Source organism: Malania oleifera, chromosome 1, assembly GCF_029873635.1.
Source record: "Malania oleifera isolate guangnan ecotype guangnan chromosome 1, ASM2987363v1, whole genome shotgun sequence".
Lineage (NCBI taxonomy): Eukaryota > Viridiplantae > Streptophyta > Magnoliopsida > Santalales > Ximeniaceae > Malania > Malania oleifera.
The window spans coordinates 41,150,596-41,169,233 of record NC_080417.1 but is presented as its reverse complement, the minus strand read 5'-3'; the positions used below and the strand labels follow the sequence as shown (position 1 = coordinate 41,169,233).

At 34.9% G+C, this 18,638-nt stretch overlaps 1 protein-coding gene across 1 annotated transcript; it reads left to right on the top strand.

Moving 5' to 3' along the window:
* Positions 1–2,019: 2,019 nt before the first annotated feature.
* Positions 2,020–2,406, top strand: LOC131158837 (protein GRIM REAPER-like). Its single transcript, XM_058113784.1, has one exon. It carries the CDS (start codon positions 2,020–2,022, stop codon positions 2,404–2,406), a length of 387 nt encoding a protein of 128 aa, XP_057969767.1.
* Positions 2,407–18,638: the final 16,232 nt, after the last annotated feature.

Sequence of the window (18,638 nt, the reverse complement as noted above, 5' to 3'; positions counted from 1 at the left end):
TTTGCTTTGAGCTTTGTTCATAATATTTGGTGAGGTTTTTTTATTTATTTTTTATTTTTTATTTTTATCTTGATCCATTTATTATACACTTTTGTGTATTTGTAAGGTTTGTTCCTTTTGTACCCACTTTGTACAAATTTTGGTGATAGTGGATTTGGATCGCCGTGCCCCGTGGATGTACCTCAACATCTGAGGGAACCATGTTAAATTTCTTGTATCTCATTTTATTTATTATTTGCATTACTCCATTAATATACTTGTGGGAATCGTTTCATATAAATTTTTTTCCCAACAACCACTTATTAGGGTCAGAGGAGTCTTCACATGGGCTTGATGTACATGGGTGAGCACCAACTTTGACTCAAAAGTTTAAGCCATTAGGTGATAGACTCAACCATGTATATGGATACCTATCCTCCATTTTATTTTTCAAATGTGGGACAAACGTACAAGTGAAATTTTCAACAATTGATTGATGACATTACATTTTGACAAATAAGCCCTCAGTTGTTATTTTTAATAATTTAATATTAATTGAAGCCATCTTAATAATAGTAAATCAATAATAAGGATATGAACACAAATTATAATGAACCTTGTAGAAGTATATTTCTTTTTAAAAAAACCATTAAGCAAGTAACATTTTATGAAAACTTGCTAGGGAGGTTTATGTAATTTACCCAATTCATTAAATTTGCTATATTGATCTTGTTGCCCTTTAATTGATTTTGATGATATTGAAATTAATAGTGAAGACTAATATGAATTACGAGGGGTCTTAATTGATTTTTGTAAAAGATTAAAATTTTAATTATAGTTTGACAACATGAAACATGCCATGACTAGTCTCTTTAGTTTTATCTTCACTAAGTATGCTCAAAATATGCTTACACCATCAACTTCCATATGAACATCCTAATGATAAGAAATTGATACCTCCATATTAGTAAGGAGTTTGGAGAAGGACTGTGCCCCTTTGCTCCTCGTTGGCCCAACGGACCTCTCATTTGATAAAAAAGCTCTCTCTCTCTCTCTCTACCTTAAAAAATTACACTAAAAAAAGGCATAAGACAAGGATGTTGAATATCCTCTATATCATATGCTAAGAGTTAAAGGATGATTTGAAAGGTGAGAAAGCCACTAGTTGAGTAGTTTTAATTATTTGATGTGCCTTTTTTTTTTTTTTTTTGTAAAAAGAAAATATTTTAGGAGCAAAGATCAAAAGTTACAAATTGATCAATTTAATAAAAGAATTTCAAGTGATTAAGGTATTTTTAAATAATTAGTGATAATTAGTTGGCATATCAAATAGATTCATATAAGTGCCACACTTAGTATTGCCGATACATGATGTATGTAGACATACTCCAATAATAATATTTTCGTATCTTTGAAGAGTGCAAGTTGAAAAGTTGTTGTAATAATAAAAAAGCATGAAAACACGGCAAATTTGAAAAGATCCACAAGATGGAATAATTGTACCAAACTTTACTATTTTGCTTCTTATGATTAATTGTTGTAGACCCTTCTTAATTATATGCAGTACTAAAATTAAATGATCAATGCTTTAATTAACTTTATGAACTGGAAAAGAAGCTAAATTGAACAAGATGCCTAATGGACGTACCAAAACAAAAATGGACCACAATCAACATTTCCATGCCAAATGTACGTAGGTCTTAGTTCTGTTGCCAAAGATTTTTACCATGGGGCGCTGCCAAACCCCACTCAGTTACTTTGACCAAAGCAAAGGCAACTTGGAACTTTGTGGGATTACAACATCCCATTCCTTCCCAAGAGGAATTTTTTATTCCCAACCTAAAGCTTTAAATACCCATCACTTCCCTTGGCTAGTACCCACCAACCAGACCTACACAAACATTCCATCTCCTCCATTTCTTCAGCCTCCCAACAACTCAAAAACTTTCAGTAGTGAATATGGCTGCCACTCTCATCCAATTGACAACCATCCTTTTTACCCTTACCCTCCCTCTAACATTACTAGCCTCCCCCTCTTCAATGGCCTCTTTCATCACCGAGGACGCAGAAGACTATGAAGAGTACATAATCGATACCCCATTCCTCAACACTGGATCCTTGAGTGGTCGATTTTTAGCGAGTGTTGTAAAGAAAGATACACATTGTGAGGTTAGTAGCAACATATGCAATGGGGTTTCTGCGAACAATGGTGCTAGCCGTCTCTTTTGCTGTAAGAATCATTGCCGGAATGTCCTGCGAGATAGAAACAACTGTGGAATGTGCGGGCACAAGTGTCATTTTGGTCAACTTTGTTGTGGTGGCAAATGCATCAATGTTGGTTTCAACAATCTTCATTGTGGCAAGTGCAACAAAGCTTGTGGCTCGGGAGTTAAATGTGAGAACGGTTCATGCGGATATGCATCTTGAATCAACCAAAAGAATTACTATGTAGGAGTTAGGAGTCCATGCATAGAGATTTAATTTCATTGTCTTATTTTTTAAATTATTTTTTTTTCTTTTGTAATTTTAATGGGTATGATGTTTGTCACACCCTAATTACTTTAGTGAATATATTGATTAGTTGAATTGTTGTATTGATTAGGGAAATAAGAGAAATGTATATGCATGAAGATTATAATTTTTTTAAACAATAAAATAATCATAAGCATTTATAAATTTCTAAGTTCTTCTATCCTTGGTTCCCTTTCTTATTTATTTTTACCTTGAAAATAAAGTTCCCAAATTTAGCTTGGTGGTGATTTTCTTTTATGATTGATGTGCTTAATATTATAAGGAGAGTGTATATACAAAGCTATTTTACTTTAGAAAATAATAATAATAAAAAGAATTATTAGGTATACTGTTTGTTTCAACTTGCTTAAATAAGTGGAATTTTTATGAAGGTGTCCACATTTTGGATAGCTAAAGTTGCTGATAATTGATTAGTATGTTCTTATATGGTAGGATCAACTCCCAAACAACGAAAGAAAAAAACTAGTCATTATGCTATGAATAACCATTTCTTTTAAAAGGCTAAGAAACTTATTATTTAGAAAAACTAAACAAAGGAAGAATATAGACATAGGAGCAAATGCTAAAAATCTTTTGTTGAGAAGGAGCAATAAATTTAGCCGGTAAAAGAGAATTCAAAAAATGTTACTTTATCTTGAGCCTAGAGAGATACAATTGTTGTTTCCAATTTTATGATTTCAAAGATTCATTTGTTGGGTAAGGTGCATGTTTATTTATGATATGCCTTGTTGTAAAATAGTTTCTTACTTTCTTCCGTAGGTTTCAATTTTCATGGCACCCAAATGGCCAATTTGTTTTGTTGGATTTGTTAGCAGTTGACTCTATCTATCTATCTATCTATGTTTGTCTATCAGCAATTCCACTGCAAGGGTCAAGTTAGGGGGACTTTTGGTCTAACTCAATTAAGACCTAGCTTTGTGTGAGTTCAATTAAAATAAGAGCAATAGGGAGGTGCCTATCATGTGCCTAGGCCCGGACCACTTCTCTACTCTACTTCAAATATTCAACTCCACATTTGCTTTGGTAGGAGTAGTCCATCCACTACTCCACAGAATCACTCACTAATCATTACACAGTATTACATGTTTTAATAAACAAGGTAGCGTGCAAATGCACCATTGAGTTTAAAGCTTTTACATCTTTGCTATGATAAATTAGTAAATTACATTCCAATTCAATATCTTCATGACATGGGAGGAATTGAGGGAATTTAGGTCGTCAACCATTGCTGCCACTGTCCATCGTCAAGTTTACTATTTCAACATCCCCCCTTAAACTTGACTCTCCTAACTTTGTCATTTCGAGCATTGTCTTCAGTATTGTAAAAAATATCATACCTGAGTGGCTTCGTAAAATATCAGCCATCTGATCATACGTTGTGCAAGATATCAACTCCACTTCTTTATTCTTCACATGGTCCCTGATAAAATGATACTGAGTGTCAATATGTTTGCTTCTTTCATGGTAAACTGAATTTTTCGCAAGTGCAATCGTTGATCGGTTGTCGATGTAGACTTCTGTGGGGCTATCTTGAAGAAATCACAGATACTTCAGTACATTCCTAATCCATATACCATGACAAACAGCTAAGTTGGCAGCAACATACTTAGTTTCACATGATGACAACGTTACAATGGGTTGCTTCTTTGAAGACCATGTAAACGCTGTATCTCCCATGAAAAATGTGAATCCCGTCGTACTTTTTCTTTCATCAAGATCTCTTCCCCAATTGCTATCTGAATAGCCGATAAGTTTGCAATTACTTCTTGATGAATAGAACATACCATCGGTGATGGTACCCTTGACATATCGGAGTATCCTTTTTGCTGCATTCAGGTGGGACTCATCAGGAGTTTCCATGTACTTGCTATAATAACCCAAAAAATGATTATACAAGATTAGTGGGGTGACTCAAAAGAAAAAAAATAAAATAAAAAAAAATTAATTAATTAACAATTAAATTAAAATTTATTTTTTATTAATAAAATATATTATTATTAATATTAATAAAATATTATTATTATTATTATTATTATTATTATTATTATTATTATTATTATTATTATTATTATTATTATTATTATGTAAATCAAGCCACCTGAAGCTTCAAAGAAGCTTTAGGTGCCTTTAGAAATATTCCTGCGTAGAGAGAGGAGCCCCCCCATAGTCATTCTCTTTACTCTCGTTCTCTTTCCCTCTCTCTTTAGTTTCGTAACGGATTTTTGCCCGATCGAAAATCAGAAGATACTTTTGGGCTCCATTCTCCGCTGCCATCATTTCTATCGGAGCGGATTGGTGGTAGGAGCGGCGTAGGCATATCTTTTGGGGTAAGCCAATTTCCCCTTTTTTTCTCAATTTCTTGCAAATTATAAGCTCGATTGACGATCGGATACCACCATAAGAATCTAGGAGTAATTCTTTACAAGTCTAGTAGAACGGATTTCTTGTGGGGTTGTCGTGGGCATAACCCCAAATTTGGGGTATAGGGATTATTAAGAGGCTTATTTTTAATTAATTAGTATTAATTTAGAAATGCTAGAATATTGAGCATCGGAGGTTGAAGTAGGATTTTCAAAATTTAGGGTCCGGGTGAGCACCACGGGTGTAATTTTGGGACTTATAGACATAATTCAGAAAATTAAGTGAGGATGTTAAATAATAGTTTAAATGATAATTTGAGGTATATGGAGCCTAGGGAAGGTTAGTTAAGTATTATTTTGGGGAAATGAGTTAATTAATCTGAGAAAAATGCAAATTGCAAGATTTGAGTTTCGGGAGCCAAGGACGTAAGATTTGGGTGTTAATGAGACTCTTAGTAAGTCAAGTAAGGGAAATAAATTATAACAACATTTTTAGAATTATTGTTTAAATTAATATGTGAAAATGAGCATACGATATTTTGCCTAAAAGTTATTATGATATAAACATTAGATAAATTGTGTGGCATTTGAGTAATATCAAATTGTGATGTTTTGGAGTGTGAAATTAATATATAATGAATATTAGATGAAAACTGTGTGACACATGACATGTGTTGAAAAATGTGAAATACAACTATGAATATTTTCTGAGAAAATATTGAAATGAGAATTATTGATGTGATTAGTGAAAAATAATGAAATATGTTATTTATATGTGAGTAGAAATTATTTGCATGAAAAATAAGATTTTACAAATTACTGATATGGGTATTTTGGGAAATGTGGAAATACATGAAGTATGATATATACTATTATGAGATGATGGAATGTGCACAGAAAATGATGAGAACATTTATATTGAGATGAATTGAGATATACTAGAATAAGATTAATAATGTATTTTGATATGAAAATATGAAAATGGAAAAATATGAATACTGCAATATGAAATTGTAATGTGATTGATGAAATGCCAATACTGCATAATGATTGTGGGTATGTGGTAGTGAATCCTGATGGATGGTTATGAGAACTCTAATGATGAGTTATGATATTGGGCACGATACCGTTGCTAGTGGTGTAGTGCAACCACACGGACTCTTGGAGCATGTGGTGTGACAATCGACTGTGCCATTTTGTAGGGTTGTTGGGCCCCATGAGTCCGAATCAGGGCTATAGGCCGGTCAGTCAATCATACTATAGACGTGATATGTGATACGATATTGGATCTAATCGGGTCGGCCAATCGCGGTTAGATCCAGCATTCGGGCTGCACAACCTTGACCATGGGTGGAAGTATGACGTAAAAAGAAAGATTCTCAGGGTAGTCATTGTAAAAACCCCAAAAAGAGATATAAAATATTAGTGGATTGATTTCAAAAAAAAAATAAAAAATAAAAAATAATAATAAAAATAAAAATAAAAATAATAATAAATAATTAAAAATAATAATAATTATTAATTAATTAATTATTAAACGAATTTAAAAAAAAAGAAATTAATTAATTAATCGAATTTAAAAGAAAAAGAAAAAGAAAAAAAAAAGAAAAAAAAAATTAATTAAAATTTATTTTTATTTTTATTTTTTTTTAATAAAATATATTATTATTAATATTAATTAAATATATTTATTATTATTATTATTATTATTATTATTATTAACATTATTACATCCTGAAGCTTCCAGCTTCAGGATTTCTTTTTCTTCTTCTTCTTCTTTTCTTCTTCTTCTTTACTTTTCCTTTCTTTATTTTTATCCTTCTGCAACTCTCAGAACACTCTCTCTCTCCTCACGTTCTCTCTCCCTCTCTCCTCGATTTCGCGACGGATTTTCGCCCGATCGAAAATCCGAAGATACCACTGGACTCCATTCGCTGCTGCCGTCATTTCTACTGGAGCGGATCGATAGTAGGAGCGGCGTAGGCATATTCCCTGGGGTAAGCCATTTCCCCCTTTTTCTTTAATTTCTTGCAAAATATAAGCCCAATTGACGAACGGACACCACCACGAGAATCTAGGGATGATTCTCTACAAGTCTAGTGGGACGGAATTTTCGTGGGGGTGTCGGGCCAAAACTCCAAATTTGGGGTGCGGCGATTATTAAGGGGCTTATTTTTAATTAATTAGCATTAATTTAGAAATGCTAAAATATTAAGCATCTGCGACTGAAATGGGATTTTTGAAATTTAGGGCTCGGGTGAGCGTCGCGGGTGTAATTTTGGGACCCGCAGGCAAAATTTAAAAAATTAAGTAGGGATATTAAATAATAGTTTAAATATTAATTTGAGGTATATGGAGCCTAAGGAAGGCTAGATGAGTATTATTTTGGAGAAATAGATTAATTAATCTGGGGAAAAATGTAAATTGCAGGAATTAAATTTCGGGCGCCAAGGGCGTGAAATTTTGGGTTCTAAGGAATTTCTGAATAGTCAGGTAAGGGAATAAACTAAAGCAGTAATTTTTCATACAAATTATTATTGATTATGAGTAAATTTATTTTCAGAAAAGCATAGGTTATATTGTGTATTACGCATGAAATGTACGATTGGGAAAATACTGCTATGATGATTAAAATGTATATGTATGTATGAGATATAAATAATTCACGTTTTTAGAATATGAAGTATGACTTTTAACAGCATATGTGTGGCATGAATATTATTTTATGTGAAATGTATTATGATGTGAAAGATTTTACGAACCAAGCATGATTTCAGGCATTTATGAAAATATGAGTGATGTTGTGATGGTTTTGACGATTGTGTGATAAATGAGGTATTTTCAGTATATATATACCTGAAACAATTTTGGCGCGAGGCCATATATTTATGTTATCGGCACGAGGCCGTATTTATGTTTTTGGCGCGAGGCCATATATTTATGTTATCGGCACGAGGCCGTATTTATGTTATTGGCACGAGGCCGTATTTATGTTATTGGCGCGAGGCCACGTATTTATATTTTCGGCACGAGGCCGTATCTATGTTTTCGGCACGAGGCCGTAATGATGTTACGTATGATCATGTATTATATGTTTTCACAACCAGGATGTTGGTTTAGTTCAGACCAGGAGCTCGGTACCGTAGCTATGGGTTCATTTTGGCACGAGGCCTTATTAGTGCTACCGTCCCACGAGGGGATGGGAGATGGATAGTCGATGTGGCTTTCAGTAGAGTGTGGACGTCCACCTGGCAGTCCGGACCAGGGTGTGGCGGGCTCATCGTACTTACAGACATATTTGATTCGACAGTGGTCGGCCAGCCATTGTCGGGTCCCGCCTTCGGGCTGCACAACCCGTCATGGGGGGTAATACATGACACCAGCTAGCTAGTCATCCTGGGTTTATTTTTAGTACTACAGTTATAACAAATGATTTTATGGATGATATGAATTATTAACAGATGTGAAAATATATGTTTACCCAGTACGATATGATGATGTTTATGGAATTATGAAATGTACTATATACGTATAAATGCATTAAATATTCATGTTGCCACACAGCTGTATTTAGTTTATTTTCCCTTACTGAGAAGTGTCTCACCCCCAATATTATTACATTTTTCAGGAGTCCCTGAGAGACCGGCGGGTCAAGGCCGCCGTTGAGATTAGTGAGATTACCCCGTGAGGAGGGTAAGATTTTGTACTAGGGTTAGAATTATTTTGTGTTTGACCCTAGAGATATTTTGATGTATGTGAGGATGTATAGAATGCTCTGGTATTATATTTTATGACGGGATGTTTGAGATTTTATGTGTACTGCTGCTAGGTTTTCCGCTGTGTATGACAGGTGTCCCCGTTACCCATGGGTTCGGGTTGACCATTTTATTTAGTATGTGATATTTTATGTTAAGAAATTCAGGGACGTTACAGTCATGAGTTATAGACGTGATGTTGGTACTATGTATCAAGGATACTCATGAGTTGGATAGTAAAATGGAATGGAAAGTGAAAGAGTGATAAAATTGACTAAAATGAGAAATGAAAGAAATAATGGTAATTAAGAAATAAAGAATGATAAAATTGAGAAATGAACCGTGTGAGTTAATAACATAAATAATTGAGGTGAAGTGAAACTCTCCGCTTGAGGGCTTACTGAGTAAGGTGAGTGCCTTGATAGGTATCAGATGTGGCATAATTGAGGCGAAGTGAAACTCTCCACCTGAGGGCTTACTGAGTAAGGTGAGTGCCCTGATAGGTATCAGATGTGGCCACATCTGACTACATAACGTGTTAGGGTAGAGGAAAGATACCTGTATGAGCGGGTAATCTTCCCTATTCTCAGGAATTTCGCGGGTAAACATGTGTTGTAAATAATTGAACTTGAGAAATGGTTTTAAAACTTATAAAAACTTGTTTTGTATATCTATATGATTTTGAGAATGTGTATATTAGCGTATTTTCTTAGATGAAATGATGATTTGAAAAGTAAAGTGCATTATAACTGAACTCTTATGGCCACACACTGTAAATAATTTATTCCTTCTTACTGATATGTGTCTCACCCAAATTATCTAAATTTTTCAGGGAATAAGGATAGACCAGGTGATAGAGCTCCGTGATCATAGGGAGTTGGTACCCTGACACATAGGGTGAGTTTTTGGACTAGGGAGGTGTAATTCCCCTAGAGTTGAGTTATTTTTGGGGTATGTGATGGGTATGTATGTATGTATGTGTGTGTGTGTGTGTGTATATATATATATATATATATATAAATATATATTTATATATATGTTGATATTGTGGGTATTGTATTCTGACTAATATGTATATACTGTCTTTCGCTGTTAGGTTGTATAATGAAATAACTTTTAATCCGGTATCCAATGCGGGTTGGGTTGTAAGAATGGTAATAGGGTGGTTGATGTGGCCGATTTATGGATGTTATTGATGACGAATGAATATTTAATTATTATTTATTATTAAAGAAAAAAAAATTTGTACAAAAATTGAGGCATCTTAGTTTGGTATCAGAACTTAGGTTGCTAGGTTCTGTAGATTTTAGTAGACAGTGGAATACAATACCAAAGTATAGGAGTGGATTTTAAGGAAAATAGGTGATGGGTAGATTGAAATGTGAGTTAGTGATTGTTAGAAGATGAGGTTAGAATTTAGGATTCTATCTTGCAGCCTAGAGGCAGGAGTACCGGGGTTGTTTCTGTGTTTTTCCTGGGTGACGATTTTAGGAAAACCATGGATACTATTGCTGGGTCTTGTTTATGAGTGGTAGGGCTAAATCCTAAATGGGGATTAAGGATGTGGATAGAAGAGTAATTTATGAGTTATAGTGGTGTGTGGGTTGTGTGATAGTAATTGTATGTTGAGATTAGTTGCTCCCTTTGCAGGATAGATCCAGGAAATAGCAGCACGAATGCGGGAGGTGATGGAGTAGGGTTTTCCAGTATGGGTGGTGCAAACCCTGAAGCTGTGTTGCGTAGCGTCACTCAGTAGGTGATGGCTAAGATGGCCAGAAGCTCGGGGGAGCGGAGCTGTACGATTGAGCAGTTCACGCGTATGCGACCCTCGTCTTTTGTTGGAGGAGTGGACCCACTTGTAGTAGAAAATTGGGTTCAAGACATAGAGGATATACTGATAGTCTTCTCATGTACAGATGAGCAGAGGGTGTTATTTGCCACATTTAAATTGACCGGGGAAGCAAAGCGCTGGTGGAGGTCAGTGAGATTATTGAGGAGCAGAGGTCTGACCCTGTAGCGATGACGTTGAGTCGCTTCAGAGAGATTTTCTTCTAGCGGTACTTTTCCGCTACAGTCAGGAGCGCAAAGGCATCTGAGTTACTATATCTGACACAGAGGTTTATGACGGTGCAGCAATATGCAGCGAGGTTTGTGGAGCTGTCCCGATTTGCCCCGCATATGGTGCTAGATGAGGAGAGGAAGGCAAGGAAGTTTGAGGAGGGTCTCAGACAGAACTTGTATGAGCAGGTGGTAGGTTTTTGAGCTCAGATTTTTTCAAAGATAGTGGACAGGGTTGCGGTAATTGAGAGCAGCATACAAAGAGGCGTAACAGCACAGAGCCAGAGGAAGAGGCCCACGCCTTCTGATTTTCAGGCAGGGTCCAGACAAGGGCCGTGGAGGAGATATGATAGCAGAGGAGGACGACGATGGGGAGGAGGAGATTGAGCAGTACAAGGTGGATAAATGCTCCCTCCTTGTCCCAGATATTTGAGGAGGCACCCAGGAGAGTGCCGAGTGAGGGAAGTTGTCTGCTATTAGTGCCACCAGCCTGGGCATATTGCGAGGAACTGTCAGGCACCGCCAGCGGTAGTGGTTGCTCCTTGACTATATAGAAGAGGATACTAGGCACCTCGAGGTGGACAACAGAGGAATACTGCTCTGGCACGAGTTTATGCATTGACGCCGGGAGATGCTGACGCGGCGGGAGATGTGGTGATAGGTACGGTTTCAATATTGTCATTTAAAGTTACTGTTTTGTTTGATTCTAGGGCGACACATTCTTTTATCGTCCGGGATTATGTAAAGTTGTGTGAATTTGGACCTTAACAGTTAGATATTAGTCTGTCTGTTGCTACGCCGACTGGGGCTGTAGGGATATGTAGAAAGGTACTCAGGGACTGTCCAGTGGGTATTCGGGGGAGGTCGTTGTTAGCTAATCTGGTGGTTTTAGATATGCATGAGTTTAAGATAATCTTGGGAATGAACTGACTAGCTGCCCACTATGCTAACATTGATTGCCATCAGAGGGAGGTAATGTTCAGACCTCTAGAGGGACAGGAGTACAGATTCGTGGGATCACATGTACGCACCCCACCTCAGCTACTATCTGCTATTCAGGTACGTAGATTGCTATTAGAAGGCTGTCAGGGATATTTAGCTTGTGTGGGGGCAGTATCAGAAAGGGAGCTGAGGATGGAGGAGATCCTAGTGGTGAGGGATTTTCTTGATGTAACGACCTGCCTAATTCTTGTATAATAATTTTTTTTCATAAATAATAATAAATCCGTATAATAAATTCAGTAGATCATGATCAACCTAAACTCGTGGGTACCAGGGATAAATAAAAACATATAACGGATGTCTAAGCAGTAGGAAACATAGAATCATAACATCATAAACACAACCTATCTATCTCAATACCAGAGTTTCTACATCCATTGTTATTATATTTACAACCCAAAAGGAGACCTAGGGTCATTCTCACTAAAATCATCTGGCTCTATCACAAAATATATACCCTGCAGAAAGGGTAGTTCAACCGTATCTACCTCAGCAGAGCTTTGCCCGCTCTCCTATCAGGAGCTCTTGAAAAGTTCATGAAATTTCGGGGTGAGACACCTCTCAGTAAGGGAAATAAACTAACACTAGTGTGTGACGACATGAGCATTTTTGTGATATATATATATATATATATATATGTAAATATATATAATTATGAACATAACCAGTAAAATTGTATATATATTTATGGGAAAACATGTATAATCATAACAGGACAGAACATACTGTATTCTCATAGCATAACTCATCTCATATAATTGTAATACCAAAAATAATCTTGGTAGATTAGCTGGTTGTTGTCATGTATTACCCCCACATGACTAGGTTGTGTGACCCATAGGTGGGACCTGGCAATGGTTGGCCGACTATGCCAAGTCAAAAGTACACTCTATAAGACCGATGGGTCTGCCAGACCTGGTTTGTACACCAGGGGCGCTCACACTTCTTAAAACCTCATTGACCATCCAACCTTACGCCACTTCGTACAGCAACGTTAGCACAAATATCATGATAAATCATAAACACATAGCATCAGTACCATGCAAGTACTAAACTAGACCAAGTCAACCAGGTTTTGATAGCATATAACATACAATCAAATTGTGATACATGGATATTTCATACTATAATTGTCAAATCAATATCATCGCATCATTTTGCATATTTACATATATCATAAAAATTATCGGCTCGTACGCTGGTATTTCATATTTTACCATAGCTCGACCCGTATGCCGGTAAACATATTTATAGCTCGGCCCGTATGCCGGAAAACATATCCATAGCTCGGCCTGTACGCCAAAAAATCATATCCATAGCACGGCCCGTACGACGGCAAATCACATACATAGCACAGTCCGTGCGCCGGAAAATCATATCCATATCATTATCATATTTCCAAAAAACAGTATCTCATTATAAATTTTACTCATGCCACACGTAGCATGCACTATAGCATGACCCCAAGCTGATGCAGGAAGCTTTGATCGCATAAGCATAGGTCTAGCAATAAATTGTAAATACTTAATGAAGGATCCGCTAAACCATTTTGTGTATGAACATGTGTAATAGAATGTTCAATACTTATTCCTATTGACATACAATAGTCATAAAATGCTTTTGAAGAAAATTTACTTACATTATCTAAATGGACAGTTTGAATGGGATGATCAGGAAAACTTGATCTTAACTTTATTATTTGAACAAGAAATTTAGTAAACGCAACATTACTAGTTGAAAGTAGACAAACATGTGACCATTGAGTGGAAGCATCAATTAAAACCATGAAATATCAAAATGGTTAGTAAGATGGATGGATTGGGCCACAAATATCTCCTTGTATTCTTTGCAGAAAAGATGGAGACTCTAAAGATAATTTAGATGGAGAAGGTCTAACAAGTAGTTTTCCTTGAGCACAAGAAGTACAAAAATAATCACTAGGTAAAAGAACTTTCTGATTCTTTAATGGATGTTCATGTGTATTTGCAATAATTCGTCGCATCATAGCTGAACCAGGATGGCCAAGACGATCATGCCAAAGTATAAAACTTCTAGGCTCGGAGCACTTCCGATGCATAAAATTTGATTCAACCATCCTTATTTTTGTGAAATATAGGCCAAATGAAAAACTTGAAATTTTTTTTAATATGATCTTCTGGTTTGAAACTGTAAATATAATAAAAAGATATTCCATATGTCCTTCATTTTTGGTTTCAACATGATACCCATTGCGACGTATATCTTTAAAACTTAGTAGATTTCTTCGGGATCTACTAGAATACAACGCATCATCAATATACAATTTTGTCCCATTTGGAAACATAATGTGAACTTTTCCAAAGCCCTCTACTACATTTGCAGAGTTAGATATTGTATTAACATTAATTTTAGCTAATGTTAATTGTAAGAAATATTTTTTGACACGAAGAATTGTGTAAGTCGTGCCATTGTCCACCAAACACATGTCATCCTCCATTTTATCAAGTTTATTTTGTATGATCTAGTAAATGAAAAGTAAAATTTAAGAATTGGAAAAGATAAAAAAATATTACCAAACATATTATATGTAAAACTTTTAATAAAAAAAATTACATAAGTTAATTTTTTCAAAATAACATAAACATGAAGATAATTTAATAGTAGACATTTCCATCCCCAATAAAATGATCAATTTTGCCACTAGGATCCTAAAAAAAAATTAGAAACATCAAAATCAACATCCAAAGGAGACTCATACTTATCATCAATGGGAAATTCACTTAAGCATTTTTCTCTTTTCCTTTTAACGATGTCTTGTAAAGATCAACTAGGTGTTTAGGAGTGCGACATATTCGAGACTAATGACGTTTTGTTCCACACCTATAACAAATATTGTCATTATTTTGCACTTTGTTATTTTGTTCAAAGCTTTCTTTATTCTTTGCCCATTTTCTTTGAGTCTTTTCAGCACCTTTTCTTTCAAACTTTGAAGGATGATCATCACGGGTCCAATAATTTTTTCCTACCATGACCCCTTTTACCACCACGACCTTGTCCACGACCTTGTGAAAATGACCTTTTGTTCCACACCTGTAGCAAATTTTGCACTTCGTTATCTTGTTCAGAGCTTTCTTTATTCTTTGTCCATTTTTTTTTAAAGACTTTTCAACACCTTTTCTTTCAAACTTTGAAGAATGATCATCACGGGTCCAACAATTTTTTCCTACCACGACCCCTTTTACCATGATGACCTCATCCACGACCTTGAGAAAAAGCCACATTCACTTTAGGGAATGGTGTTGAGCTAGTTAGACGAGATTTCTGATTTTTCAACGAAAGTTCATTATTTTGTTCAACCACAAGTAAACAAGAGTTAGCTCAGAATATTTTGTAAATCTATGCTCTCGATATTACTGCTGCAGGAGCACATTCGAGGCATGAAAGTTGAATATGTTTTTTCTAACATATCATCATTGGTAATTTTTTCTCTACATAACTTCAATTGAGAGCTAATTTTAAACAAGACTGAATTATATTTACTTACACTTTTAAAATCTTGCAGTCGCAAGTGTATCCAATCGTATCGAGCTTTTGAAAGAATTACCGTTTTTTGGTATTCATATCTCTCCTTTAAGTTGTTCCAAAGGACTAATGGATCCTTAATAGTAAGGTACTCAATTTTCAATTCTCCGTGTAAATGGTGTCGAAGGAAAATCATTGCCTTTGCACGATCCTGCAGGGATGCTTGATTTCCTTGTTAAATTGTACTTCCAAGATTCATAGCATTAAGGTGAATCTCAACATCAAGTACCAATGACAGAGAATTTCTTCTAGAAATATCAAGGGCAACAAATTCAAGCTTTGTGAGGTTCGACATTATAAAGTCACTTTGAAAACAAATAAAAATTCAAAGTTAGGTAAATATTAAATGGAAACGTTATTCTCATATATATCTCAACAAAAAAATATTTAAGGACACGTACTCAAAATATGAGATATAGTTAATATATAAATATAGTTTGACGAAAAACTCAAGTTATATAGAAAACAAATGTTAAAGAAAACAATATTTTTACATTAGAATAATACCAACGAAACTTGCTATACCATTAGAGACTTGATCGTGCTGATAACATGTTGTAAATGAAATAAAAAGAGGAAAAAAAAGTTTAGAGTTATAGAAATTCAACAGTCTAGTTTTTTAGGAACTAAATTTTGCTAATCATCTTATTCTCTCATTTTGTTATAAAGCATGTCCTTATGGCAAATACATTGACATTCCAAAGGTTAACCACATAATGAACCATTATGTGGGCAACCAAAGGTTGTAACCTATTATCTGGATAGTCATCCACATAAATATACATGTTTTACAACACTCGTCAATATATGTGAATTTTTTTGAATTTTTTATTTATTTTGCATCATCATTAGTTTTTAACACTATGTGGATGTGTGTGAATTTTATCTGCTTGAAAAACTTTTTAGTTGTATGATTTATCTAAATTAATAATACTCCATGCAAATAGATTTATAAGAAATTTATCAATATATTTATTTTGTTGTAATACTTAATATCATATTTTATATGAATACAATAGAATAATAATGAATGTGTTGCATAGAGTATGTAGGTGTCTATTTGCAATTATTTTTATTTTCTTGCTTCATTTCTAGATAGTGAATAAACAAATTATAAAAACTATTTGTTTACTTCATTAGTCTTTTAATTTTTGTTATCGATTTTTATTTTTTTGTAAAAAAAAATAAAAATTAGATTTTTATGATTTTCAGTTGTTTTAACAACTTATTATTAGTCTTTTATATCCAGAATAAATGTTTTTGGATTAGATCATTCATTTTATAAATATTTTTTAATTAAAATGAAAATAATATGATCACATGAATTTAAAATATAATTAAAACAAGAAAAATTTCAAAAAATAAAAATAATAAAATTATTTAAAAACTATTTTTACTATTTTTCAGTTGTCATGTACAATAAGATTGTTCATGTAAACTGAATTTTGAAATGTAATAATTATGTAAAATAAATATAATTATTTTTATTTTTATTCCAGTCTTTATAACATGTATTATTTTTTACTTTTATTATTTCAATCATTTTTAATTGTTATTTCATTTAAGGATAAAATGAATACATGTTTAACCAAAATTTTAATTTATTTTAATTTTAGAATATTAACCAAATGTTTTTAGTTTTAGTTTTCTTTTTTAATTTTCGTTTTCATAAGTTTTGGCAATAATTTTACACTGCTCCTATAAACACACTCATGAGGGGATGTGGTTACAAAACCACCACTGATATGTCACATAACCGTGCTTGAGTTATCTATAACCCCCTAATATGGTTACAAAACCACTATTGATATCCTACCATAACCACACTTGAGTTATCCGTAATCCCCTGATACGATTACAAAACCACCATTGATATCCTACATTACCGCCCTTAAGTTATCCATAGCCCCCTTAAACATAATAACACGCTTGTAAATACTGAGTTAAAGGAGGGTCTGCCTCCACCACTATAAAAAGGGGATCTCGGGAGAAGGTAAGCATCTCATTATCACTCACTCTTCACTTACTGTTGCAATATAAACCTCCCATTTCCTAACTTAGGCATCGGTGTGATCATTCGGAGTATACCCTAGTTCCTCCAAGTCATTCTTGTTTGATTCCTTTCAGGTAGTTGCGACTGAAGGGCGGTTTAACAAAAGTGATTCGATTCTTGGCAGCAACAATTGGCGCCGTCTATAGGAATCCTTGGAAGGTTTTCTATCCTTGATCATGACCACATTGCATAACTCCAAGTCAAAACCCGCTAGGGGAAACCAATTACCCCGTCAATTCATTCCACTCCAAGAGATAACCCAAGTGTGCCACTGAGTGACTTTCTAGCCTTCTAGAAAAGGGTAGAAGACATGTTCATGATCTTGCATAAAAAAAAAAAAAAAAAAAAGGATCATAGGGAGCACGGTCCAGAGGCTAATCTGATAGAAGCAGTGTTTAACGAAAAGGTAGCTACCCCATGAGAAGTTGTTGTGAAGGCCTCAAATCTAGTAAATAAGGTAGATGATGCAAATATTGTGGGCATTTATTATGAACAACGATTCCATTATATGGAGGAAAAGTTCAAAAAAATTGACTAATTGGAAAAGTTGGTGAAGGAAGTATGCAACTACCCATCCGTGGGGAAATCATCAACCAAATATTTAGACCCTTCTTTTACTAAAGAGGTAATGGAGATCCCTTTGCCAAGTATGTTCAAAATGCCAAGTATTGAAGGGTACGATGACTTGACTGATTCTTTAGACCACTTGGACACCTTTAGGGTGTTGATGCAATTACAAGGCACACCCGATACAATCATGTACCAAGCATTTGTTGCCGCTCTAAAAGGAAATGCTAGGGCATGGTATCGAACCCCAAAGTAGGGCTTTATCGAATCATTTTCTGAAATGGAGTAGTAGTTTTTTAGGCATTTTGTTAGCAGCTAAAAAAAATACAAAAACCTTAGCTTATTTGATGAGTCTTCTCCAAAGGGAAAATGAAACGCTTTATCAATGTCACTTTAGATATTTGAAACCTAGATCATGCGGTAGCAGTAGCAGTTGTGACAAAAACTTTTCAACTGGGAGACTTCTTAAACTCTTCGGGGGGAAAACCCCTAACCAATATGGGGGAACTGGTCACATGATCCTGTAAATACATCAATCTAGAAGAATTCATGACCACAAGAAGGAGTCGGACCGATCTAAATAGGAAGATTCTTAGGGACCTCGATGAGGTGGCTAAGAAGGGGAAGGAAGCAACTTATAGACTCATGACGTGTGAACCTTAGTGGTGTGAACCCCAATGGCACGAATCCTAATGATGCAATTCCTAATGGCGCGAATCCCAATGGCTCGGATCAACATGCCTAGACCAAAAGCGACCCATCTAATGAGTA